This window comes from Scatophagus argus, chromosome 14 (genome assembly GCF_020382885.2).
Source record: "Scatophagus argus isolate fScaArg1 chromosome 14, fScaArg1.pri, whole genome shotgun sequence".
Classification (NCBI taxonomy): domain Eukaryota; kingdom Metazoa; phylum Chordata; class Actinopteri; family Scatophagidae; genus Scatophagus; species Scatophagus argus.
In genome coordinates this window covers 2560853-2585616 of record NC_058506.1, presented here as the reverse complement: position 1 = coordinate 2585616, position 24764 = coordinate 2560853, and the positions used below count along the sequence as shown (strand labels likewise).

Genomic DNA, 24764 nt, shown 5'->3' with positions numbered 1-24764 from the left:
AAGTGGTGAGAATTTCTACATTCCCAGTTCTGAAACAGAGTCAGCAATAAACTGCCTCAAACCTGGACTTAATCCTAATAGATCCTGTTTAACATTCACTTGAAAGACTTCCACCTCTTCAAACACATGTGCAGAGGAGATTAAGGGGGCTTTCTGTGCTACTGCTGTACTGTACATCAGAGCCTATGTACAGTAGTGCTGCTGCATACGGATACACCAGAAGAGAGATGAAAGAAGGAGGAGAAATGGCAACATTGACATTTTGGAGGAGGCTAGTATTCAACACAGCATAAAGCATTCTGTCAACATTAGTATTTCCTGTGTACTTTCCTGACTTCGTTGTAGTTACGTGAAAGTTTATATGCCATTGTTCTTGGCCGAAGAATCAGAAAATAGAGCTTGCGTCAGATATTCACTGCACTGGATCAACAAAACATCAGACTTTAACAATGGGGACTACTGTTTGTCCCATTTCCAACCAACAGTCAATACTGGTTAAAACATGACCTTGATTGTAACCATGAACCACCATGAAGGTCCCCTAACTTTAACAATATGTTTTAAATAGGGTGAGCAAGTACACCATAATCTGTTTGTATCTAAATAATTATGTAATGTCTAACATAAATTATCTGTATATTTGAGGTGGGCAGGGCGTAAACTGGAATGGGCAGTTCTTAACGTTTCTTAAGTTGTTAATTTAAACCTGAAGTTGATCAGAAGTTGCTATACTTATTATGTATGAGCAAACTACTTTAAAGAGCAGCCTCAGAAACGAGCTTCAGGTGAATGTTTTTGATCACATGAGTAAAAGAACTATTTACAGATTTTTAAATGTATCATAAGTACGCATATTGACACATTTTACTTTAGTGCTTGTCGTAAAAAGTACATTATCTGTACCGGATGCTCATCTCAGCCGAGTACTCACTCAACCTTCATTTTAAGCCAAACCACGATGCTTCCATAAAAACCTAAAAAAAAGTCACTTTTGTAGCTGAAACTTTACAGCGGGTCTGCACACTTTCCCAGTAATCTGTGTCACATGTGTCAGGCAGGATGGATATGCTCCATATTTTTCAACTGTGATTCACAGCTTGTAAGGCAGAGAGAAATGATGTCCTCGCCTAAACACCTCCATGTCGTTCAAGCAAACGTTGACTAACAGCTTGTTTTGTCATTTAATTTGGAGGACTTGTGCAAATTACTGCTCGTTTGTGTGACGGAGTTTCTTAAAAGCACTTCGGTGCTTAATCTGATGAAAACACGTTTTCTCTGAGGGCTGTTGTCACTTGGACTGAAAATGAAGAAAGCAAAATCCAATTATGACAGTGTTGGCGCAGATCCCCCTGCATATTGAAAAAAGGAGCATATTAGCAGCATATTAAAATCTCCACTCTCATCACTGTCTGTGGGAGAGGGTGTATTAGCCAAAAGAGGAAACAGGGAAGGGTGGCAATGTGGGAGATATTTTCAATAAATAGCAATTATACTGTATATGGTGGAGCGTGGTGAGCAGGGGGGAATGAGGGTTGGGGGGGGGGGGCTGCACCTCGGAGCCATTATCGGAGATAATGACATCAACTGAGCTCTCTCTGGAGTGTAGTTGTGTGTGACAGAAAAATAGATAAGAGCTTATAATTACATACACCGCCCAGGGAGGCAAGGACCAGTGAAGAGAGAAGAGAGATAGAGGGAGAAATTATGTGAAATATTGAAAAATAAACACATAAAAGTCAGGGGTCAAGGAGTGAAGATGAAGGACACATACAGATATATATTCACAATGCACATGCATACTTGAAAATGTATAATACATAAAATGTGCAGACATCAACAACACACACACACAAATATATATGCTGGTGTAACAAAGCCCCCATGCTCTAACCCTCCTGGCTGACCCGAGACTGTGATGCTGATGAGATGCTGGAGCTGCAGCCCTCAGGAGAGATGAGATGAAGGAGAGGAAGAGGAGGAGGGAGGTTGGAGAACAGGATGAAGAGTTAAAGAAGAAGACGACAGGCAGGAAGAGGAGGGGGAGATAAAGATGTAATAATGCTGATAAAAGACACAGGATGATGTTTGTGAGAAAAGGAAAGAAGCACAAAGGGAGAGGAGGTATACTGTATGAATGAAAAACAGATATTCTCAACTGATAATTTAGTCTCTCTCAATCATTAAATAATGACAGCATTTTTTTTTTATGAAATGGTTTGCAGTGCCGTAGAGAGAACATTTAATGCAATACGTGCTGAGATGACAGGAGGTGCTGCCCTCTAACCCATCACAGACAGAAGCTAGTGAAATAATGTGATCAATAGAGCGGCTACTGTTCCATACTGGTGGGCATAGGACTAAGGACTGAAACAGCAGGAAACCTTGGCTTACCCCAGTCCTTCATGAAAAGCATTGCTAATGTCTGTGAATGTCTGGTCAACCTGGTTTCACCATCTCCACAGCTCTGGATGATGAATGGGTCAAACAAACACAGGACCTGTGACACTAGAGATGCTAGAGTTCAAGTAACATAAGGAAATTTACTGAACTACATGAGATACATAATGTAAATAAACTTTTTTCCGCCCTCAATCTAACTGAGTAGTTTTTATGCTTTTATGCCAAACTTAGGTTGTGTGGATAAGACAGCAAAGGTCACATGAAAGTCATCTGGCTTCATCCTTTCCTGCAGGTCTAAAACTGATGAAATAAATACAGAGTTAAATGACACATGAAATCCTTAAAGATGTGTGAACTAACACATAGAATGTCCTTAAAAGTGGTGTACTTTTATATGCGAGGTTGGTCTGGTTGATCATCTAAAGAGAGTGGGACTCTCCCTTAGAAGTATTTCACCTTGGACTGACTGCCTCGAGATGATCCTTTTAAATTGACTGGATCAATAGTACAATCATTTATCATGCTGGCAGATGGTGACTCTGATCCTGGACTGTGTGAATGACACCTCTGTTTTTGGGACATGGTGACAGACCAAATGGGAGCAGCTCTATTTTCTATTTGCTGCACACAGAGGGAGTGCTCAGGATGAGGGTAATAATTTCATGGCCAAAAGTCCTACCCCTGCTGCATTTGGAAGTGTGCAAGAAAATATTTTCAGCAGAGCTTTGCTCATGACAAATTATAGGGAAATCACCTGTTCTCCTTAAATGCCAGCAAACTGCTTTTGCAATGGAAAGAACAATCTGAAGCAGAGGCACTACAAGACTTTATCCCAAGGGGAAATAAGTGTCCTTGTGCAGGAGGGGCAGAATTTCCACAAAGGGAGCTTAAGGGATTTACACCCAAATCTTTTTTTAAATAAATAAATTACCATTTCTATGCAGCATGTTTAATGTGCCTCAACACTGTAAGATACTGTATCTATTGTATTTTATGTTTTCTTATTTAACTTGACTACTTATGTGCATTTGGTCCAGCTTGGAGTCCATCTGTGAGTAGTGGGTGATGTATGAAATGAATTGTATTTGTCCATTAAATAAACCTGATCTGTTTGTTTTATATTGTTGCATTTACTAATAATTACATTTAGCTTTACTTATAATTAAACTTTATTCAGTTCAATCTATTTATATATATAGCACCAAATCCCAACAAAAGTTATCTCATGACACTTTACAAAAAGACAGCGGTGAGGAATAACTTCCTTTTATAAGGTAGAAACCTCGGAGCAGACCCTGGCTCTAGATGGGTGGCCATCTATCTTGACTGGTTGGATTGTGAGTTAAATAACTGTTAAATAACTTTTACATTGACCTGATGGTGCAGATGTGTAATTTGAAGACATATCATCTCAAAAAAAGTTTTGCTAAGCACTTGAATGTGATATTTGTGCTTGAAAACCACCAAAATAGATCAGACTATTTGATTACTCCTTAGTCTGAGTGCCCTTGGCCTTTTTTGAGTAGGGGGGCAAATCTCAGTAATCCTTGACGCTAAATTGCACTGTACTGCTTGATCATTACTGACATCCTCCTGAATACACCTTTCCTCCCACTTTAGCGCTGTCAAGTACAACAAAATACACAAACGGATGTCAATGCATGCTCCATGAACATGGCAGAAATTACCATCATGTGGCATACACAGGGTGAAAATAGGGTCTACAGTGTCACCAGGCCTTTCGTTCGATCAACCTTCCCTTAAGCTTGGCACATCATGCTCATTACAGTGTGTAACAGTCCAGTTTTTCATGAGAACGCATTTCTCAGATGGAGCAAGACAGAGCTCTCTACTTTACTTGCTACCTCAGTGCTAATCTCTTTCTCAAATGTGCACAACAATATATACGTACAACAAGCCAGATGTATACATTTGATGTATAGATTTCTGGGAGACCAGGTAATGACGCAGTAGTCGAGCTAATCAATAGAAAAAAAATAGGTTTTGGTGCCACACATCTCTAAAGAGAGCAATAAGCATTATACTACATATGAATGATTTTTAACAGTGTCAGAGTATCAAAGGAAGAATGTTTTTCTAGTGGTGTCTAAAGTGGCATAAACCTTACTTGTGTCTCCTACGGTCTTTCTAAAGGCACTTCTTCATTTGTTCTGCCTTGCTGAGAACACCAATACAGCTCTGATGCCCCACAAGCCTCAGCTTAATAGCATGACTATAATGACTTTTTCCACATAGCTGCCTGCTGCTAGTGTCACCTCATGCACAATTACTCCATCTGGCTTTCACTGGGCCACTGTAATTATACTTTTTCTAATGTCAAAGAAATTTTCCCCACACACAGGTGTCACTTGCTGTGTTAAAAAGAATAGCATACTTGGCTTTTGGCATGGCCATTTTTCTTCAGTGTCTTATAGTGGGGGCACCCTGCCTCACCTGCAACCAAGAGCAGCTAACATATGAAGAATTTTTTATATGGAATTTCTTTCTGAAAAGACACAGATCCTTTATTTACTGGACTTGTGTCTTGCCCACCACAGCCTGCTGCTGCAAATCTGCTTTGCTTCACAACAGCTGGACTCTGCTGTCCAAATAAGAACTAGAGTGTATAAATCTAAATCTAAATCTAAATAAAAAAATTTAGGGGCATGAATGTGAGCATCAGGATTGCTAAAGTACAATGATTCAGTGAATGCCAATAGCAAATCTTACATATGTTCTCTCTATTTCTCAAAGATAAGGGAAGAAACTCCACTTGGCAACACTTTCTATGAAGATCACATCTGTGGTGCATTATGCAGGCATTCATAGTGCATTATAATGCATTCATAATGCTTTGTGACTACATGAATTACAAACACACATAATGCTTTCTAATGTACTATATCAAGACTCATAAAACATCACAGATGTGACTTATAATGAATTACAAGTTCAGGTATCTTGTGGATGCTCTTGATTGATTATAACCTGTATGTTAACTGATGCAGCTTATAATGCTTTATGACAACTTATACTCATTTATACATTTATAACAGTTGCATATCAGAAAACTGAACTGACTGAAGAATCAGAGATTTGGCTACACTTACTTGCATGAAATTAAAAAAAAAAAAAAAAAACGGGGAGGGAGCATATACCCTCCACTGAATAGTTTTTTCTGAAGTAAACCTTGCAGGTAATGGACATGTCTCAACACAACAACATCACAAATCAATGTCACTGGATAAGCACCCCCATCCAACCGTAAGAGCAGGAAGGGAATACAATGAAAACTTTTCCATTTGGTTTCAGTGACATACAATAACAGTAAGCCCATTATTGAAACTGCTCTATATGTATATTAATAAGCATGAGGCACAACAGGTCAAATTTAGTGGCTGCTCTATATGGTAGGACAACAATCAAAAACACAGTCACATCCATTTCCATGATCAGCCGGATGTTTTAATTGTAGAACAGTTTTTTAAAGAGAGACATTAGCCTCAAAAGGGTCAGAAATGTGTATCACATGATCTACAAATGAAAAATAAGATTTACTAATGGGGACAAATTTTTGATTCAATAATTTGTGGATGTAATAATTATGTGGAGAATTTTAGATACTCACAAATGTATGTTCTAATCTACACACATATACAAAGCTATTTGAACACATGTATAGCAAACTGAATAAATATTAATATTTTATGAACAGATATTTTACTTCAACTTCACAGATCTGATCATTTTCACTTTTGTGGAGCTTCTCGTGTATGCAAATGTTGCACGTTGGTGGAGATGTGTTCATCTGCAGAACCGTTTTACATGCGTTCAAATTGCCTCTGGGTCAGAACATGCATTTGTGACTACCCAAAGTTATTCGCAAACTGTATTTTTCATTTATGTATCCTGTAATACACATGAGATTATTTTCTTTCCATAGGTTTTCAATGAAAAAGGAGCAGAAATAGAAATAAAACAGCACAGCAGGTTACAAATGGATACTTTATTGGCAGAGCTTGATTCTGAAGTGCCCAAACACTTCAAGAAAAAAAAAGAAAAAAAACAGGATCGTGTCAGTGTCCCTGAAGTCACAAGTGCATCAGGCTCTAACCCCCACCCCCACCTAAGCACCTCCAAGTAAGGATAATTTAAGACTGTGTTATCTAAGCTCAACCAATGCCCTCAATTCCCGTCTGTCCACAGCTTTATTAACTTTTTTTTTTTTTTTTTGAAGCACAGGTCAGAAGGATATATGGTTGAGGTTGTTGTTGACTTCTGCGTGCAACATCTGTCAGCAGCACTAGAAGCAAGCTTGCGTTTGCTCACAGCAGTGGTGTCATAGCTAACTGGGAGGCCAGACTGCTATGTAGACTTTAGCAATATCAGTACTCTTCTAACCCCAGTATTAATAACTGTGCTTCCCTGAGGACATTTTTTTTAGTATTACTATTATTTTTTTTACAAGCAAACATTTTGAAATGATTTTCAACAAGCAGGATGTTTTTTACAAGAAATGTTCTACTTTCTGCTTTCTTCCTGTTCTCAAAAGCTCATCATTACAAGTGAGCAACATTTGTCTCATAAAAATTATTATGGGTGCTTTAAACAAAGGTAAAGTAAATTTATCCATCCATCCATCCTTTTTCTGGAGCCTATCCCAGCTGACTACGGGCGAGAGGCGGGGTTCACCCTGGACTGGTCGCCAGTCAATCGCAGGGCCAACACACAAAGACAGACAACCACACACTCTCACACTCACACCTAGGGGCAATGTAGAGTAGCCAATTAACCTAATGTGCATGTTTTTGGTATTGTGGGAGGAAGCCGGAGTACCCGGAGAAAACCCACGCAGGCACAGGGAGAACATGCAAACTCCACATAGAAGGGCCCAGACCGGGATTCGAACCTGAAACCCTCTTGCTATGAGGCGACAGTGCTAACCACTGCACCAAATGTAAATTTATCAATCAATGAAATATAAAAGTTAAATTAAGTATGTCATATAATTGGGATCTACAGTGCTTGACATCAGTAGCTGTGCTGAGAAACAGGTTAGTGACCAATTATTACATATTAATAATGGTTCTTATTAAACTCAGTCCACAGGTGGTGGAGGTGAGGGTGGGAGTGTGTGTGTGTGTGTGGGGGGGGGGGGGGGGGGGGTACCTAGCAAAGTAACCAGACTGGCCTTAAGAACCACCTGATAAGGCTCCTGTGGCTCTCTTGGTAAACAATCATTAGCCACTGTACTGTCAAAGCAAGCAGCCCTACATTAGGAGCCTGGGATATGACCAACACTGCAGTTTTTATTATGTGCAATTCAGCACCACATGCTATTATTATTCTGTGGGACAAACCCAACCGAATTGAGGTTAATGTATAATAAATACAAGATGTGTCTTGTATTTATTTATATAAATAATGTTATATTGAGGGAAACTACTATTGTTCGTGAATTGCTAGAAGCAACCGTCAGCTGGGAATAACTCTATTTATAAAGCCTGTATGCAAAACAATACACAAAACATGTTTTACTGTCCAGCAGAGATTTCTATCAGACCCTCGGGCATCAATCACTCATGAGGGAAACATATAAATACTCATATACAGTCACTTTGCCCATTTAGGCTGATGTTGGACTCAGAATTTTCAAGAGAGGAAGATGAGGAGGGACAAAAAGAGAGGCAGAGGGAAGAAGAATAGAAAGATGAGGTAAGGAAGTATGTGTGTCTGTGCCTTTAAGAGTCCCCAGGCCAGGACCGAATGTTGGGAAAGTCGCCCAGTGCCATTCTCATGACCCCTAAGGGGAGGCCTTTTTCCTTCTGGGTCCATGGATGGAGATGTGACATCAGAGGAAGTACAGGAAAAGGACAAGCAACATATCCACACAACCCAACACGCATGTCATAGCTCTCACTGCTTTTAATTGTCTTAGTTTGCCTGCACACGCAAACATTTTTGCTAGCATCTATACGGTGACAATAATTCACAAAGTCCTACTTCTCGTGCATTTACAAGTGACAGCAACACATGTATACATTTCTAAGCAGCAACTCATTACTGTTACTCCAGTGCTGCTTTCCCACAGTTTATCTCATGTTGAGACTAAAGATATGAATGTTTGTGTGCACTTAAAAATAGTAGTAACTCAGTGAATGTGGGGCAGGAGTTGCAACTTGTCAGATTTCTAATGGCTGGCCCCAGTATGGTCTTTAGAGGTCAAAGCAGCCTTTAAAATATGCAGCTAATGCTGCAGTGCTCCAGATTCTTTAATCACAGCATTAATCCTGTGAATGTGATTTTAATTAAGGTAATATAATTACGTTAAGGTGTTTACATGGGACCAAACTTAATTGCAGTCTTTTTGGAATCAAACTAAGATTGAAGTATCAGTGTACGTGCCAGAGCCTCTGTTTGAAGTGATTGTTTTTTTGGTGGAAATTCAACCAAACAAGCACAAAGAGATACAAAAATGACCATAAAGAAACACAAATAGCTATGGTGACAACAAAATGAGACACAAAGAGGTGCAAAATGACGACAAAGAGACAGAAACTGACCCAAATCAGCAAAAAGGGATGCAAAATGACAACAAAGTAAAACGCAATTACTAGAAAGAACCACAAAATGACTGCAAAGAAACAAAAAGGTGAGAAAGAGATGTTAATAACTACAAAGAACCATAAAATGACTATGAGGAAACACAAAATGACAACAAAGGATGCAAAATGACAACAGTTTATTTACTTTATTAAGTAAATAAACTGAGCCAGCCAGCTAATGGGGGGGGGGGGGGGGGGGGGGGGGGGGGTTCACAAGCCGCTTCTCCAACCTCTAGGCCATGGCTGCCCCTGTCAGTCATTTTCGTGACTGTCATTTTTCTCCTAGGTAGGAGGGCTATATAAGCAAATTAATGAAAAAACTTAACATGACAAAAGGGCAAAAGGGGGAAGTTTCACAGGACGTGAGGAAAAACACTGAAATGGCTGAGCAAAACTGTAATTTTCAGCTATGTATGATGTCTCTCCTACACTGAGGGCTCTCTCTTTACTGATCAGTTTGTGGTTGAACCCTCACTAATCTCTCCTCAGGTTCTTGTTCTCTTGGACCTTGTACGGAGTGCCGATGGGTGTAAATACATGGGATTACAAAAGCCATTGGCACACTTGTATGAACTGATGATTGGACAGCAACTGCCTTGCCAGAGAGGAAAAGTGTGCTGTTGTATTTCTGTGTCATTACGTATGTACTGATAAATCCCTCAATCTTCTTCCTCAAATCAAAATTGCACCAGTTGCTGGGGACACATACATGAGAACTGTAGCTTTCTAACTGCTGTAATCCCAGCTCAAAGTGGAAAAGGGCTTTGCCGCACATCCATTTGGTATTATTCTAAGAAATAGGCAATTAGAGATAAGGCCACAGCAGTGTGTTGGGTGAACTGCATTCCATGGCCCTCTCTTTGGCAGTCTTAAGGGACATATAATATATTTTGAGTTGAAATGTAGTCATGGCAACAATAGGGAGTGAAACAGGAAACAAACCAATGTTATAATATTGTAATATATAGAGTATGTCAGTATGCCAAGCTTCAAGACGGACTGTGTTATAATGTGTGAGGAATCAGTGCCCTAAGTGGCCCCTCGTTAAAATAATACATGTAGCTAAAAATAATGCTTACAACCCTTTCATTCACTATTCTAAATCACTGAAAATCAGCAGTGGCAGTGCAGCTTGCCCACCCCCACCCCCTATCCCAATGGAGCCTTTGAAGCTCGTATGGATTGACCTTGTTAAATAAGTAAAGTCCATTGTGGGACCCACCTGGAAAACAAATGAAGATGTTCTTTTGCCAGATGGTGTGTCCAGAATACAAGAGTGATTGCACAACGGCCAGCTGAGAGATAAGGTATGGCTTATACATCATTGCCATGGCCTTTGATAAGGGACATCTAACTTCAAGATCACTGCATGTGTTCATGTAAATGCATTTTCATATCACGCACACACACATACACATTCACTCCTTAAAACGGGGCTAATGTCAAAGGAACAAAAAAAGAAGACCTTTCTATTGCACCCTGTTCATTTTATTGGAACTGGAGACATGTAAAAATAATACAAGCTCATATAATTTGACCTGTCTTAGAACAATTTAGTGACTAATATGTCAGGGTTCCTAATCACGCTGTCCACATAACATGAATGAGCCTGAACCAGATACCAGAATAAAACCCTAAATGAAATGACAAGGATTTACTGGCACGAGTGAAATAACATCACAAAAGGATTAAATTCTCCATGTATATGATTCTTGAGTGACTTGATTTGCCTGAGAATAGGACAGAATGGCAAATTCATTTAATCATTTAGAATACAGCACTTAATTAGGCACACCACCTATTGAACCTAAGCTAATGTAATCAAATTAGCTGATCCAAACACGACTTTAGTGAGACAGTCTTAATGGGTTTATACAATTTCGAAGCAAAGTTAACTAAGATGCAAGAAAGGCTTAATTCAAAAAAGACACAACTACTGGGAGTAAGCAAAGGAATTTGGTGTCAAACTCAATTAAGAAAGGTAACAAACAGTGAACTTGAGGTAGAACTCACAATACCGAATGTTTTCATCTCTTCCGGGGGGGTTAATTGTTTGGTTTGTATAACTTCAGAAAACAATGAATAATTCAAATCACAATTTCCAAAAGTGTGATCCAGTTTTGTCCTTTTGTCCTCCCAAAACGGCCAAAATAATCAGTTGACAAATGACAAATACTGGGCGGATGTATTATATACGGTATATATATATATATATATATATATCCAGCAATCCACTAGCTTCACCCATGTATCGTTTAGAGAGTTGAAGGTGGGCCTGGAGCTGATCCCAGCTGACAATGGGCAAGTAAATACTGAGTATGCAAACAAGTGAGACAAGCTGTCAAAAGTAAGTCAAGCTCTTAATTAGAAATTCCACGTACAGAATTTTTCTTAACTCATCAGACTCTGACGGTGACACTGACGGTGGTAATATCCTCAACCACTCTGATTTTTTGACTCAAATGAGGTCTTGTTTGTCGAAGGACGTTTGCTCACTTCCTGCTCTAACACACTCAGCTACATCAGGGACTCAAGGAGCGCTCAGCTTTCCTGTTGCCACAGGCTATTCATGAACATTTCCTCTCTGTATCTTGACCACTCAGTGTTTTCAGGACACACCTGCAGGGCGATTGATGGTGAGTCAAATGCTGAGGTCAAGGTCAGTTTCTATTGTCCTGTTGTACTGTGACACTGAATCACAGCCGGCTGTTAAAACTCCAGATTAGTCTCTGGCACCGAATCACTCCTTGAAATGGCTTAAAGGTGTCCAAACCTTAATGTAATCACAGGGGTCTAAAATGGTAGGATTTCTCAGGTAAATACCCCTCCCTGTGGGTGTAACAAGCAAGCCTGAGATTACCTGTGTCAGCACATGTGATTGTTTTGGCAACAGAAAAAAAAAAAAGCACACACGGGCTTCGGGGAGCCAGGAGCAAAATCAAGCAAAATGTAAAGCTCCTGCTTGCTTTCATGTCTCACAGGCAAAATGAAAGTCACCAGCCTGTCTGCTGGAACTAATACACACTCACCTGAAATAGATGAAGCCGCCTAACTTAAACAGATATCTCCTGTTCTTCCATGTGAGAGCAGGGTGGTTCATGAAAGGAGACTATGGCCAAGTTAAAAGTGAATGTTAGAGTGGCGGCCATCAACCGCTGTGCAGATTCTGTTGATGTTGAGAATTCAGTTGACACAAAGGGGACGATAAAATGATGATTCAAATTCATGACCAGATGAATATACATGCATGCATGTATGTATACGTACAGAAATTCCATGCTGCTATTTAAAGAGGATGAATTTCTATGCCAGTTATCCCTTTACATGACCTCCAGTCACAAAGGCTGATGGAGAATAAAAGGTCAGAGCCAATCAAAACTTCTCTCAAGAAAACAACTCACATATCTTTTGAACGATCACGACAAATCATAATGACCTCACCCTGCAAAGTGTAAAATGACGCTCCCCCTTAGATAACACTTTACCTGAATTAATCATTTAAACTTCTCATTCCTTAAAACATTTGCAAAATACTCCAGCAGCTGTATCGTGTCCCAATTTCCAAATCAAAGAGATGGGAAAAGTAGGCTGCATGTGCTGTACAGCTATCAGTGGAAGTAGGGGTTTAATACATTGCTAGAGAGAGTGATGGCAGAGCCAGTGTTGCAACAGCTATAAAGGGATTATTCTTCCCTGGAAGACATAATCATGTGTAACACACCTGTTTCAAATCCTGTGAAAAACAAACAGGTGTTTCAGCTTTAAATCCGCCCCTTCATCCCTTGGCACACATACAAGAGAGAACCCCCAGAAAAAGACCTTTTTCTGTTTTTTCCTCATGAGATATTAGGCTGCAATGAGTAACAGGATGTTGTAGGATTTCAATGTTGTTCAGCTGAGAAATACACCTCAGACACTGAAGAACAGAATGTGGAGATATTTTGGCTAAAAATGAAGAAAAATGCACTTGTTGACAGCACCCACATGAGACATTGTTTTGCTTTGCTGATTGAAGAAAATCTAGATTCGGTGTCAGAATTAGTCTAAAGTGTTGAATGGATGTCACCTTGGGACAAATCCAATTTTAGGTCCAATGTGTGCATTATTATACAAATAACTGACATGTACGTTAAATCTTAGGAAAAACAATGAATGATTAAATAAGAAAATGTGTGAAAACAACTTGTTCACTGACCTGAGAGCCCCAACAGAAAGGTAAAGGAAAGCAAAGCAAGTTTCCTCGAAGCGGTGTAGACCTCCATAGTGGATGTTGCCAGTTTCCACTTGTCAGTGTGTCAATGTCCTTCACCCAGCTTTATATATGAGCTCTGTTTCGCCTCAGGCAAAGCTCCTCAAAGTCTGTCAGGTGGTTTCCCCTTCAATCTGCCGGCAGAGACGTTAGTCTGAGAAGGTAAGGGACACCTCAGGTGAGAAAATGCGGAGGCAGTCTATTCCCACCGCCTCAGGAATCCTCTTCTCTGACTTTGCGGTGAGGTGCTAATAAAGTGATGTGTCAGTTGGATCACCACCTTCGACACTCAAGATCTATCGCGACTCCTTCTGCCCTCCTCTTAACGCTCGGCCGCATCTGCAATTTCGTCCTTATCGACACTTGCAGGATGACAACTCTGCAAGTTGTCATCCTGTGTCTTTTCCTGATAGAGAGAGAGAGGGGGGGGAGGGGAGAGAGAGAGAGGGGGAGAGAGAGAGAGAGGGAAAGAGAGAGGAGGGGGAGAGAGGGAGAGAGAGAAAGAGAGGAGGGGGAGAGAGGAGGGGGAGAGGGTGAGAGAGGGACCTAAAGCGACAGTGGAGAGAGAGAGTCGTGCCACCTCAACGAGCTGGCGTCGCGTCTGCCTCAACATTAACGACAGGTTCCGGCGTCGAGCTGGAAAATAAAAGCCAGTATCTACGTATGTATTCTTTCTGAATGCTTTGCTTGGCCGTTTGCTCTTATTGTGAAAAGAAAATTGACTGACATCTGTTATTTTTCTGCATGTGTTTTATAACTTGATAACGCAGGTACACCTATCTTCCGGTTCGCGTCGTTGTGTGCAGGTGTAAAAACTACTTTTCGTGAACAATTTTTGGACAAAATTCACCATAAATATAGTTCACCATAAGAACAATGCCTAATTGTCACAAGCAAAAAGCATGTGATACATTGGCTGCAAAATGAGTAATATGATTACTGGGTTAAATCCAATTATTTTGTTCATCCCCAGTGTTCCTCAGAACAGAAAATAGATTAAAAACGATGTCAAACATAGTGGCAGTGGGAGGAATATACGAATAATCACGTTTCTTTGCGGGAGTGTGAGAAGGTGTGAGGTGTGAAGGTTAGCTAGGCCTGCATTTTTCTAAACAAACAAACCTACATTTCATAAGCAACAGAAAATATATGCATTTATTCAAAGTCAATTTCCTCAAGTCCCATAAACGTCCCAGTTCAAATGGCATCGACTGACCTAAAATTACCTTTTAATAAAACAGAGATCAAGGGTGTTTCATCAAATTCTAGGCAGGCATCCTACTGACGTGCAGCTTGCCAATTTCGAACACCCTGGCTCAAGCTTTTTCAGCAATAAGCCTATTTCCAAACCCACACAACTAAAGCTCCATCCTTTTCCCTACTCTCCCCTTGAAAATCTTCAGCTCCTGTTCTGTCATGTGTGAAGAGGCGTGGGTCTGAAAGCCGAGAAACAGACTGGACTCAGCTTGACGTGAATTCCCAAGGTGAGCTCACCCCCCCTTGATGTAAAAATATGGACTGACCTGTGCTCTATGAGGTGGTCAAACCCCTTTATTTCATTTTCTAAGGTTGCCCAGTTGCCTCAGCAACAAGGGTGAGGCTAATGCAGGAGGACTGCTCAATTATGAGAGGTGAGCAAGGGTTATTCCTGTGATTAAATCCAAAGAAGCAGAGTCCAAGCCTTATGGGAAGAGGATTTTGTTGTGTTGTTGTAACTTGCATCTGGGCCACTAGATGAAATCCACAGCATTCAGGGGAAAGCTGTCAAAACAGGCCTGTTTTTATTTTTCGGCAAAAATAAATTGAGAAAGGTTAATACTGGATTCTGGACTACGCTGCTATTTCAAACACAAAACAAAGTCTAGTCACATAATGAGCAAACCTGACACCTGCAGGTCAAGCATCCTGCTCGAGCTAATTAATTATCTATCTAATGACTCATGAAAGACACAAGACAAGGGGGGCACATTAAACATTTAGAATTAAAGATATTTTTCTAAATATGATAAACTTTTGGTGCTAGATTATTATATCTGTGTAACGTCCTACACTGAGGAACTCCATTCATATTCAGGTCTCATATACAATGGAAGAAACCATAAATATGTAGTTGACACTGTTTTCCAGACTGGCACTCCCTGCAGCAGAGGCTGGATGTGCAGTGGAATTTCACTGGTCATGTGTAGATGTTTGGTTATTTAATACAAGCATTTCTGAATTGTTTCTGAAATGCATTGCAACTATGTGTAATTTATGTGTGGTGGAAGTGATAGAATAACAATAAAGCAGATGAAGAAACAGTATCAAGACCACAATTTCAGATTCTGTTGGTTTCATGATCAGATTATCTCAGATTATATTCTATCAAACCTCTGCCTTCCTTCTGAGCGTGCTGTATACAGATCCAGAGGGATTTAGACAGTATATGGGATACAGTAAAAAAACATTTTGTTCGGTTCAGGTTTTGTTTGATTTGGCCACAGGTGATGTTTTCATATTTCAAATCTGGGTATGGAGTAGAACATGTTCCTAGCAAGCTCATTCATTTCTCAAAAGGTGCACCTCTTCATTCTGCACTAGAAAATAAGTAAAAAAAAATGCTTTTATCAAATTTAATACTCTCTGAAGCTCAGAAACAACACAGAATATGTTTGATCTATGAATCCCATGTTTTGAGTGATAAATATTATAGTAGATGATTTATGTTAAGCATTCATTGTGAACAAAGGCAAACAGACCTATCAAATACGACATCAAGGCATAATGGAATACTTAAATCAGAAATATTGTGCACATACAATGTGGATACATGAATGGCAAAATAGAGCATTAATTATTAATTAAATGGCGTATACAGCAGAGGCCTTTCCCTTTGTCTTGGCGTCTCAATGAATAGAGTCAATGATTCCACTTATTTGTTATAATGTGACATATTTCTTCTGTCTCGTGATGCTGTGTTTGGATGTGACACAGTGTCAGTGATGGAAGTGGAGAGAGACAATATCACTGACAGTGAAATTTAAGACATTTCTTCTCTTCCACGTGGGGATTTTCGATATCAGCTATATATCGCCATCTCCTGGCTGCATTGGTGAATTACATCTTCCAAGTCTCAACACACATCCTGAATTTCTACCCATTTGAAATAAGTTATTATTTCTATATACACCGATCAGCCACAACATTAAATCTATTGACAGGTGACGTGAATAAAATTAATCATATGTTTACAATGCAATGTTCTGCGGGGAGGTCTTGGGTTCTGGCCATCTGGATGTTCTTTGACGCACACCACCCACCTAAATATTGCTAAGTTGGCATTGGTTTTAAATTGCTGCACTTTTTCAGATAAATATACACATTTTAATATAATACGTTATGAAAGACTCATCAGGATTTCTGACTTTCTAAAAGCACATATGACACCTAACAGTGTACAGTACTGTACTCACACAGAAAGTCCTTTTAACATTTAATCAGAAGAACTGATGGGTAACAGTTTAATTTGCACTGACATTTCCACCTCTTTTGATCAATATGTTTTCACATGTAGACTAGTCAAAATTGATTTATTTTTAATTCTAGGCATGAGGTGATTAAATGTTAAAGTGGCTCACCATAGTGAAATGCAACTTTCAATTCTTGCTAGTAGGATTTCAATTCTTGGTAGTTACAAGGCGACATATCAATAATTTACTTTTGACTATTCAAAACAGAATTTTAGATATTTAAGAGAAGATAAGATAGAAGAAGATAATCCCAGAGGTGAAATCTGAGGTTAATTCACTTACAAACTACAAAATGTAATTGTAGTTATACAGTTGTAGTTGTAGTTTCATTAACATTTTCAAACCCATATATATGTGTGTGTGTATGGGTATATATACAGGGAGAGAAAGAAGTTTGGAATTCTAACTGGTCAAAAAGCAAAATGTTGATATTTCCAAATGCTATGCTACATCTTAAAAGGGCTTTCCACAGCACTTTAGCAAACCTACAGCAAACAGACTAAACCCATTTTCACTGTATGGCAAATGACAGTGAGTGCCCCATTTATTGTTTTCAAACATGTAAACATACAAGACGGTGACTTCCAAACAATCACATACAAGACATGGTGTCAACCGACAAAATATAAAAGATCATATTTATCTTTCTATACTGTATACCCAAACAAATGAACATTGCAAGTCTGCTAAAGCCGGAATGCTCAAGAACATCGATATTCTTAAATATATATTATAGATATATAAGGTAGATTTCATATACATAGATTTAATATGGACTTATCCATGAGTCTTCTCTACACAGTCCTTTCCTGGCACATTGCACATAACCTCAGGTATCGTGTTCATAGAGAATTCACTTTGATTGTTGGTCAAAGATGAGTTAACCTCTGCAGCTTATAGTCTTAGCCTGACTAGAAGTTGTAGATCAGTGCTCTGGTCTGGTTTAAACCTGTAAGCAAGTACATTATCACAACCATTGGCACGGTTATGTGGTATCTGCACGACTGCATTTAAAATACACATATGTGGGAGGTGCTGATAACTCATTAACACAACTTCTGTGGTGTCGGTTGAATGAAACACCCAACGCCACAGCTGCAGCTAGAGATGCTCAAAAGTACTGGCCACCAACACATATTAGCATGCTTTGCATATCTGTACTCAGTAATATCAATGATTTCTCATATTGGCTGATACTATGGCACACAAAATTTGTCATTGGAGTATTTCAGAATATCAAGCAAAGCCAAACGTCAGCGTTGTGTACAACAGATTTTGTTTGCGCGGGAGGAAAAACCCTGAACAACGCCACCAACCTAGTCAAGCATTTATATATGCATTCAAGTGTTAACAGACCATACAACAGAGTCAGAAACTGAGCTTAAGAGATGATCAAGATAGCTAAGACAGTGGACCTCCTCTCAGACAAAGATTAGAAAAAGATCCCCCTTTTTTCACCCCTTAGTACATTTGCTCGGTTTTGCTCACTTCCTTAATGCCCATGGGAACTTAGTTATATTATCTGATGCCACAGATGCTCAACAAGCAAATATAGCCTAATACTGCTGTTTGACATAACTTCAGACTATACCAAACACATAAAAAGGTCTGTCCTAAGGCATATTAGTCTGTGACTCTGGGCAAGTGGGAAAACATGTAACATTTCCCAAAACTACCGTGTACCTGAATTACCTGATTTAGGCTATCCTACGCGATCTCGTTTTGGCAACTAACGTAATACATTTTCACTTCCACTTTCTGAGCCTCCCTTACAAATGTTTGCAGCCCCTGCCACCCACTTTGAAAACATCTGATTTAAGCAATGTTTCAAATGTTCCATTTGTTTGTGCTGAAGCGGGGGACTCAGGTTAGATGGAGTGCAGGCACCGTAGCAGGTATGACACTGAAGCTTTCTCAGCTGATAATCAAACAGCAGCAGGTGGTAGAAGTTCACTGATATACTTATTATGACTTCTAAGTGTTGCAAAAACACTACAGAACCTTTTGTATTTGGATTCAGCGATGGTAAGCTATGGCAAACATATTTTCATTCGTCCCTATAATTTACAACGCCCTTGGTGCACAGAGATGTCATTACAAGTCGACATAAGCAGAAATGTGTTGTTTTGTGTGCTGAGCCCAGTTTTCTCCCTGCTGGACAAACACATATCCACACTGACCAGTACCATCTGAATATCTATGGTAAATATTAATTCTTTGATTTTTTTTTTCTCCTTTGCATTGAAGCATCCTTAGCTGCAGCCCCGTCTCACATGCAAAACATAAGGCATAAATCAGCCATCACGTACTCTCAGATGCTTTGTGAATTCAGGTCCAGACCCTGACAATCAAAGTAAAGGCAGTTTTAGAATAAATACATATTATGGTCCCCTTGCTGCCTTGTTTGCTACATCCTACTGAGGTAGACAGATGCATACTGCAGTAGTCACCTTGCCAACCCCACACTCCCTGATGAGGCAATATTAATCTACACTAAACAAGCAGCAGAAACCTTTGTAGTGCACATTAGCCTAAAATAATAAGTACATACTTCTTGGATGCTGCAGCGCCGTACTTAAGCCCATATTTCGACACAATACACTTTCTATATTGTGTATAGTCATTCTTCTTTGACTTAATGAGAGTATAATTAAGATCAGTTGAATAGAGCTTGATAGGCCTCAAAAATATGCCAGACTCTTGCACACATCCATGCTTTGTAACAGACAGAATTGGTCACATTTCATGTTGCCTCACTGGCTGTAACGCTTGTTAATTATATCTTCAGTCAATTTAATCCTGAAACACTGAGCGTAGTTACGATGTTTCTTTGTTGTTGTATTTCAAGGAATAACCAACAGCAGTTTCGAGGCACTCCACCAGGGAGCCTGCTGAGAGGAAGTCCAGCTCCACCTCAATGAATTTTATGTAAATGGCAAAACGCTGAGAAGAGTCTTCACCTCCATCAGCACGGCAGTTCTCCTGCAGCAAACGCGTCACAGCGGAGGGCTCACCATGAGCATAGTGTTTGCCAGAACCCTGAAAGTGCTGGAAGAGACACTGCTGTATAGTTCTATCCTCAGCTATGCCTAGGTAGCAGTAAGTGACTTTAACCCCAGTCCTGTCCCCTTTCCCTGCATCTTCTACATCAGCCTGTGCCCCATTCTCTGACTCACACTGAGGTATGCTATGGTCTTCACCGTCACCTTGGGGAGAGGTCTGAGCGGTGTCGTTAGAGGACGACAGCACTTCATAGCCAATAGCGTAGAGTCCATACGCCTTGGGGATGTCCCCAGGAAGGAGGTAGTGGGATGAGCCTTTGCTGCAGCCTGCTGCTTTGGACTGGGATACAGGGATCCAGTCCACCTCCATGTGCAGCTCAAGGCAGCGCGCCTCACTGATGGTTATGTCCAGGAACTTGTAATAGACATTCTTCCAGTTCATCTTCTGAACTTTGGTCATGATGATGCGGCCCTCGGGCTTCTCTGGGTTGAAGTACTCACGAAGCCTCTTGCCTAGTGGCACCTGTGAGCTGATTTCAGCATAGTGGTAGCGCACGTCCTCACGCCAGCGTGTGTTGTAGCCCACACCAAAGATGGCCAGTTTGTTGGAGAGATGCATCCGTGAGAACTCAGTCCACGTCTGGAAGTGCTCCCACTTCAGCTGCACTGACTCAAGGATACGTATCACAGTCTGCATCATGTCCCTTTTTCTGCAGAGAATCAAAAAATGCATAATAATGACAAACTAATACAACACATTGTCCATTTTAGAAAGTGTGGTACAAGCAATGACTCGGCAGGCAAAAAAAGTACATGGCACGCTGTTAGTCTTAAAATATTTCTGTTAACTTTGCCCAGTGTATTGGTTTTCATTTTTGTTAGGTGAGCCACCAGATGGTTCTAAGATGAATATCCCCTGATAATATTTGTACATCAATACTGCAACAGATTGTATCAGCTTATGTGAAAATTATAAACTACCAAATGATCTCGCCGTCTCCTGTGATATCTTTTAAACAATTTTAAGAAAAAAGAACACCAAAGCCTGATGTGGAGATTCCTTGAAACTCGATTTTATCTTTGGCGGCTCCTAGTGGCAGTATCAAAAAATACACTCTGGCAAACATCACTGTAAATGGTTACAGAGCTGAAAATTACCAAAATGGAATACATTTCCTATAAGGATCTTAAAGCTGAGATCTTTGTTCTATTGTACGTATATGTTTATCATCCTTTAAGGTGCTATTGGACTAAAGGGCCCTGGAAACGATCATGCATGTGTCTGTGTGTGCATTCCGTTTTTATTTGCTTTTTACACAGAGTCCAAACTCTTAAGGAATCAGGGTTGTAGAATGTTGATTTCTCAACAGTAATGACTAGGCTAATTCACAACTTCACAACACGAACTTTACAGACACATTCAATCATTCAGACACATTCAATTTACAAAATGAAGTCAGCCATTGTTCTAGTTCACTTACTGGATTTGTTCTGACAGCTCTGCTTGAATCTGCAGAGCCCTGTTTTTAGGCACCTGGATTTCTTCTGGGGAGAAAACAAACACACATATTAGTTCTGTGTTTATCTGTTATTCTGTGTTTGTCGGTGCTATCGGTCCTCTGCTTACTCACCAGTTTCCATGTCTCCCTCCTGGAAAGCTGAGTCAAGCACCTGGTTGCACCAGTCCTCCTGGGAGAAGTCTTCCAGGGTGCTGCCATCAGATTCCATCTCCTGATACAGCCCACTGCTGTTGATCAGCACCGGGGCGCAGCTCTGGGAGTCCCAGCCTCCCTGACCAAACACCTTCTCCAGCTGTTCAATAGTGTAGCTGCTCTTCCTTTTGCCGATGCCATGCTCCTTCACACGGCTGTAGCAGCGCCGCAGTGTCTGCATGTGATTGGATGATATATAAATGATTTACTCTGTTGTTGGTAATCACCATGGTGACAAAGAGGAATGATATTGTGTCAATTTAAGGGAAGAGTTCACCCAAAAGTGAAAATTCAGTCATTATCTGCTCAAGCCCATGCAACTGGAAAGTCAGATGAAGTTTCTTCTTTCTTTGCACATTTCTGGAGCTTCCCAGCAAATCAGCATTGCAGTGTTCTCCTCAACAACTGAGGAAGCTGGGGCCTTGTCTCAAAACATGATAAAATAAAATGGCTTCCTGTGGTTAGGCCAACATAATCCAAGTAGCACTGAGATTACAAATTAATCTGAATAGGCAGTGTTTTGCTGTGACCTCCAGAAATGTTTTGTGGACAAAGAAACTTCACCCGGCTTTCCATTGACACGGAAAATATTGTTCCATGACTGTAACATGCTGAGCTACATGCTATTACTATAAGCAATTATTGAACAAATCTCTCTCTCCTCTTCCGTAAAAATGTGGGGCAAAACGAAGCGATACTGTATGCACATTATCTACACATTCATCTACACGCTAACAATTAACTTCAAAGAAAGTTTCTGTCACAACGACACAGTGTGTATGATGGTGAATATTTCCTGAATAGTACATCATTTCTGTGGTCTTTGCCCATCACATTATGAATGTTCTTTTTTCAGTCAATATGCAATTACTGTATTCCAAACTGCTGCAACTGACAGTAAGCATTTTACCTGTAAACTGTGATATAACATAAAAATGCCGATATAACAAAATGTGAAAAATGGTGCACATGGGGCCATTAAAACCTACTCCACGCTTGACTTATTTGCACCTGTTTAAAGGATGTAATATGTGTAATATCCTTGCAAAGCTCTTTTTTTTCACCCCTTCTTAAGTCATAAATACAGCAGAGAAAACAATTTAGATGAGACTGTGAAAATGGATCATCAGATTTTATTTTTCCCCATCTGTTCCTCGGGGCTTCCGTACCTGTCATATTGCGATACTTGGCCATTATTTCATTTGATGTGTAGAGACAACAAATTTACATTCCTCAAACAAACTGACAACTGACTTTTAAGTAGTTGAGTATTAGCTGTCATTATTGTGTTGTAGTTAGGCGAATGTCAACAACTTAGCATAGGTTTTTAACATGTGACATTGCAAGCCACATCCGCTGCAATGACAGCTACTGTTAGCAAGCTCGGTCTGAAAGCTACAGGTAGACGTTTCTGGTGATGGAGGATGAATATGTTACGTTACAGCCATGGTTACGTCCTCATAACCTTATTTACCTTCATCCTCTCCCTGCACTGGGACGGCGTCCTCTCATAACCCAGCTCCGACAAGGCTCTGGAAACACGCTCGTACATGGCAGGACCGGGGGCCTTACCGGAGAACACGGTGCCTGCGACCTCCAGCTGCTGCATTCTCGCCTCTGTCAGCCTCTCGTTGCCCCAGACCGCGATGAGGGCGTTTGTCTCGGACGGAGTCCACGACATCCCTCGGCAAGCCGTGAAGCTGTTGGAGGAGGATGAGGCCGCCGTTCGGCCCGCGGTCCCTGAGCCCACGTTCAAAGGCGAGAAGCGGTTAGGTGTCGAGGGATTGGAGTGGTATTGATTGCTGTCACTCAAGTCCTCCGACTCGGGAGATGGCACCTCGGTTTTCGGTATCTTTAACGGCCTAGATATCTCGGGAGAATGCTCCGCGTTACTGGACGCCGCCATGTTGCCTCTGTTGCTAAGGGGAGGCGGAGGAAAGGTGACGTGTGGGACTTTACGCTTGAAGGCATGGAGAAAAATACGGCGTGGATCCTAGAAGAGTTTCAAAGGCGGCTCGTGGAAGGCAAACAAACAAACAAACAAACAAACAAACAAGTGTGTTTCCACAGAGTTATTTTTCCAACCTTGTTATGAGAGTCAGTACGTTTGGAAGGGAAGGTGTAATAAATGTAAATGTTGTCGATATACATCTTCATGCTTCCATTTTTTTTATTGGACTTTTATTTTATTATTATTGTTGTTATTATTTATATTGACATTGAAGTTTCATACTTAAGTATGGACAGAAAGTCTGGGAATAAAGACATACATAATGCTGTTTGTCCTGACACTTCAAGTGTTTTGGTTCCAAATGAATGCTAGGTCTTCTGTTAACTTCATTACTCATGTTATGAATAAAAACGAGTCATTCCTATATTGTTTCATTTTTCTAGAGTATCCTGAGTTGTATTTCAGTCAATATTAGTAAAAAAAACAAAAAACAAACAAGCTGTAAAAAGAACATGTTTGAGGGATCCCATCACGTAGGATAGTTCTGCTGATGCCTGTATTTGTGGAGATGGAAAACAAAATATAGTTCTGTTGGGATATTTTATCAGCATCTCACTTCTACTGCTGACTTACATGAAAAATTTATAAGGAAAATTGAGAATAATTATCAATACTTTTGAGAAACCTTTTTCTCGGACAAAACTCAAATTCAGGTGAGAATACTACGTTTTGTAAACTCCACTTCAACATCTGCTGTAGTTCACAGTAGTTTTTTGTAACATATAACTTTATTACTTATTGATCTCCCCAGTTCAAAGATTTCATTGGGAACGCAATATGATCTTACAGCAACCCCACCATTATCTAAAATGTAAAACTAAATCTACTAAAACTTTATAATCAATTTTTTTTAACCATGACTGCAGCATAATGAGCTACAAGGTTTTTTTTTTATTATATGTAATTGTTAATAAAATTTACCTTTCATCTTCTGTAAAGACATGGGACATGATGAAGCAATATACAAATTATCTACATATTCGTCTACAGACTGACATTAACGTTAATCAAGGTTTGTTTTCTGTTTTCTGTCAGGATGACACAGCGTGTAAGGTGACAAATCTTTCCTGAATAGTGCATAGCGTCCGTATGTTGGGTCACTGTTGTCTTTGTTCCTCTGTAAGGGACTACTTCCAAATAATTTTGTCGAATTGTCTTGGTACTACTGGCAAAAGGTATTTAAATCTGATGATACTGATGTCTCTTATGTTGACACAAAATAAAATATTCCAGATCAGCACAGAATTTCAGAGAATAACCACTGTGCACCTGGGGC

The 24764-nt window shown here is 40.1% G+C and overlaps 2 protein-coding genes across 3 annotated transcripts in view; both read right to left on the bottom strand.

The window, feature by feature from the left end:
* The window catches only part of esama (endothelial cell adhesion molecule a), a 55286-nt gene extending 41637 nt beyond the window's left edge, over positions 1-13649 (bottom strand). Inside the window, exon 1 of the mRNA XM_046410598.1 lies at positions 13201-13649. Within this exon, the coding sequence (XP_046266554.1) occupies positions 13201-13267 (67 nt within the window). The 5' untranslated portion in view covers positions 13268-13649. The remainder of the gene's footprint in view (positions 1-13200) is intronic.
* Positions 13650-17271: 3622 nt separating this feature from the next.
* Positions 17272-23532, bottom strand: LOC124071020 (myb/SANT-like DNA-binding domain-containing protein 2). Of its 2 annotated transcripts, none has more exons than XM_046411440.1 (4): positions 22952-23532; positions 21397-21652; positions 21247-21310; positions 17272-20475 (listed from the first exon to the last, which is right to left on the bottom strand). In XM_046411440.1, exons 1-4 carry the CDS (start codon positions 23381-23383, stop codon positions 19581-19583), a joined length of 1647 nt encoding a protein of 548 aa, XP_046267396.1. In that variant the 5' UTR covers positions 23384-23532; the 3' UTR covers positions 17272-19580. The 2 variants fall into 2 exon arrangements, with proteins under 2 accessions (XP_046267396.1, XP_046267397.1); XM_046411441.1 differs by having other exon boundaries at positions 23050-23169.
* Between the last annotated feature and the right edge of the window lie 1232 nt (positions 23533-24764).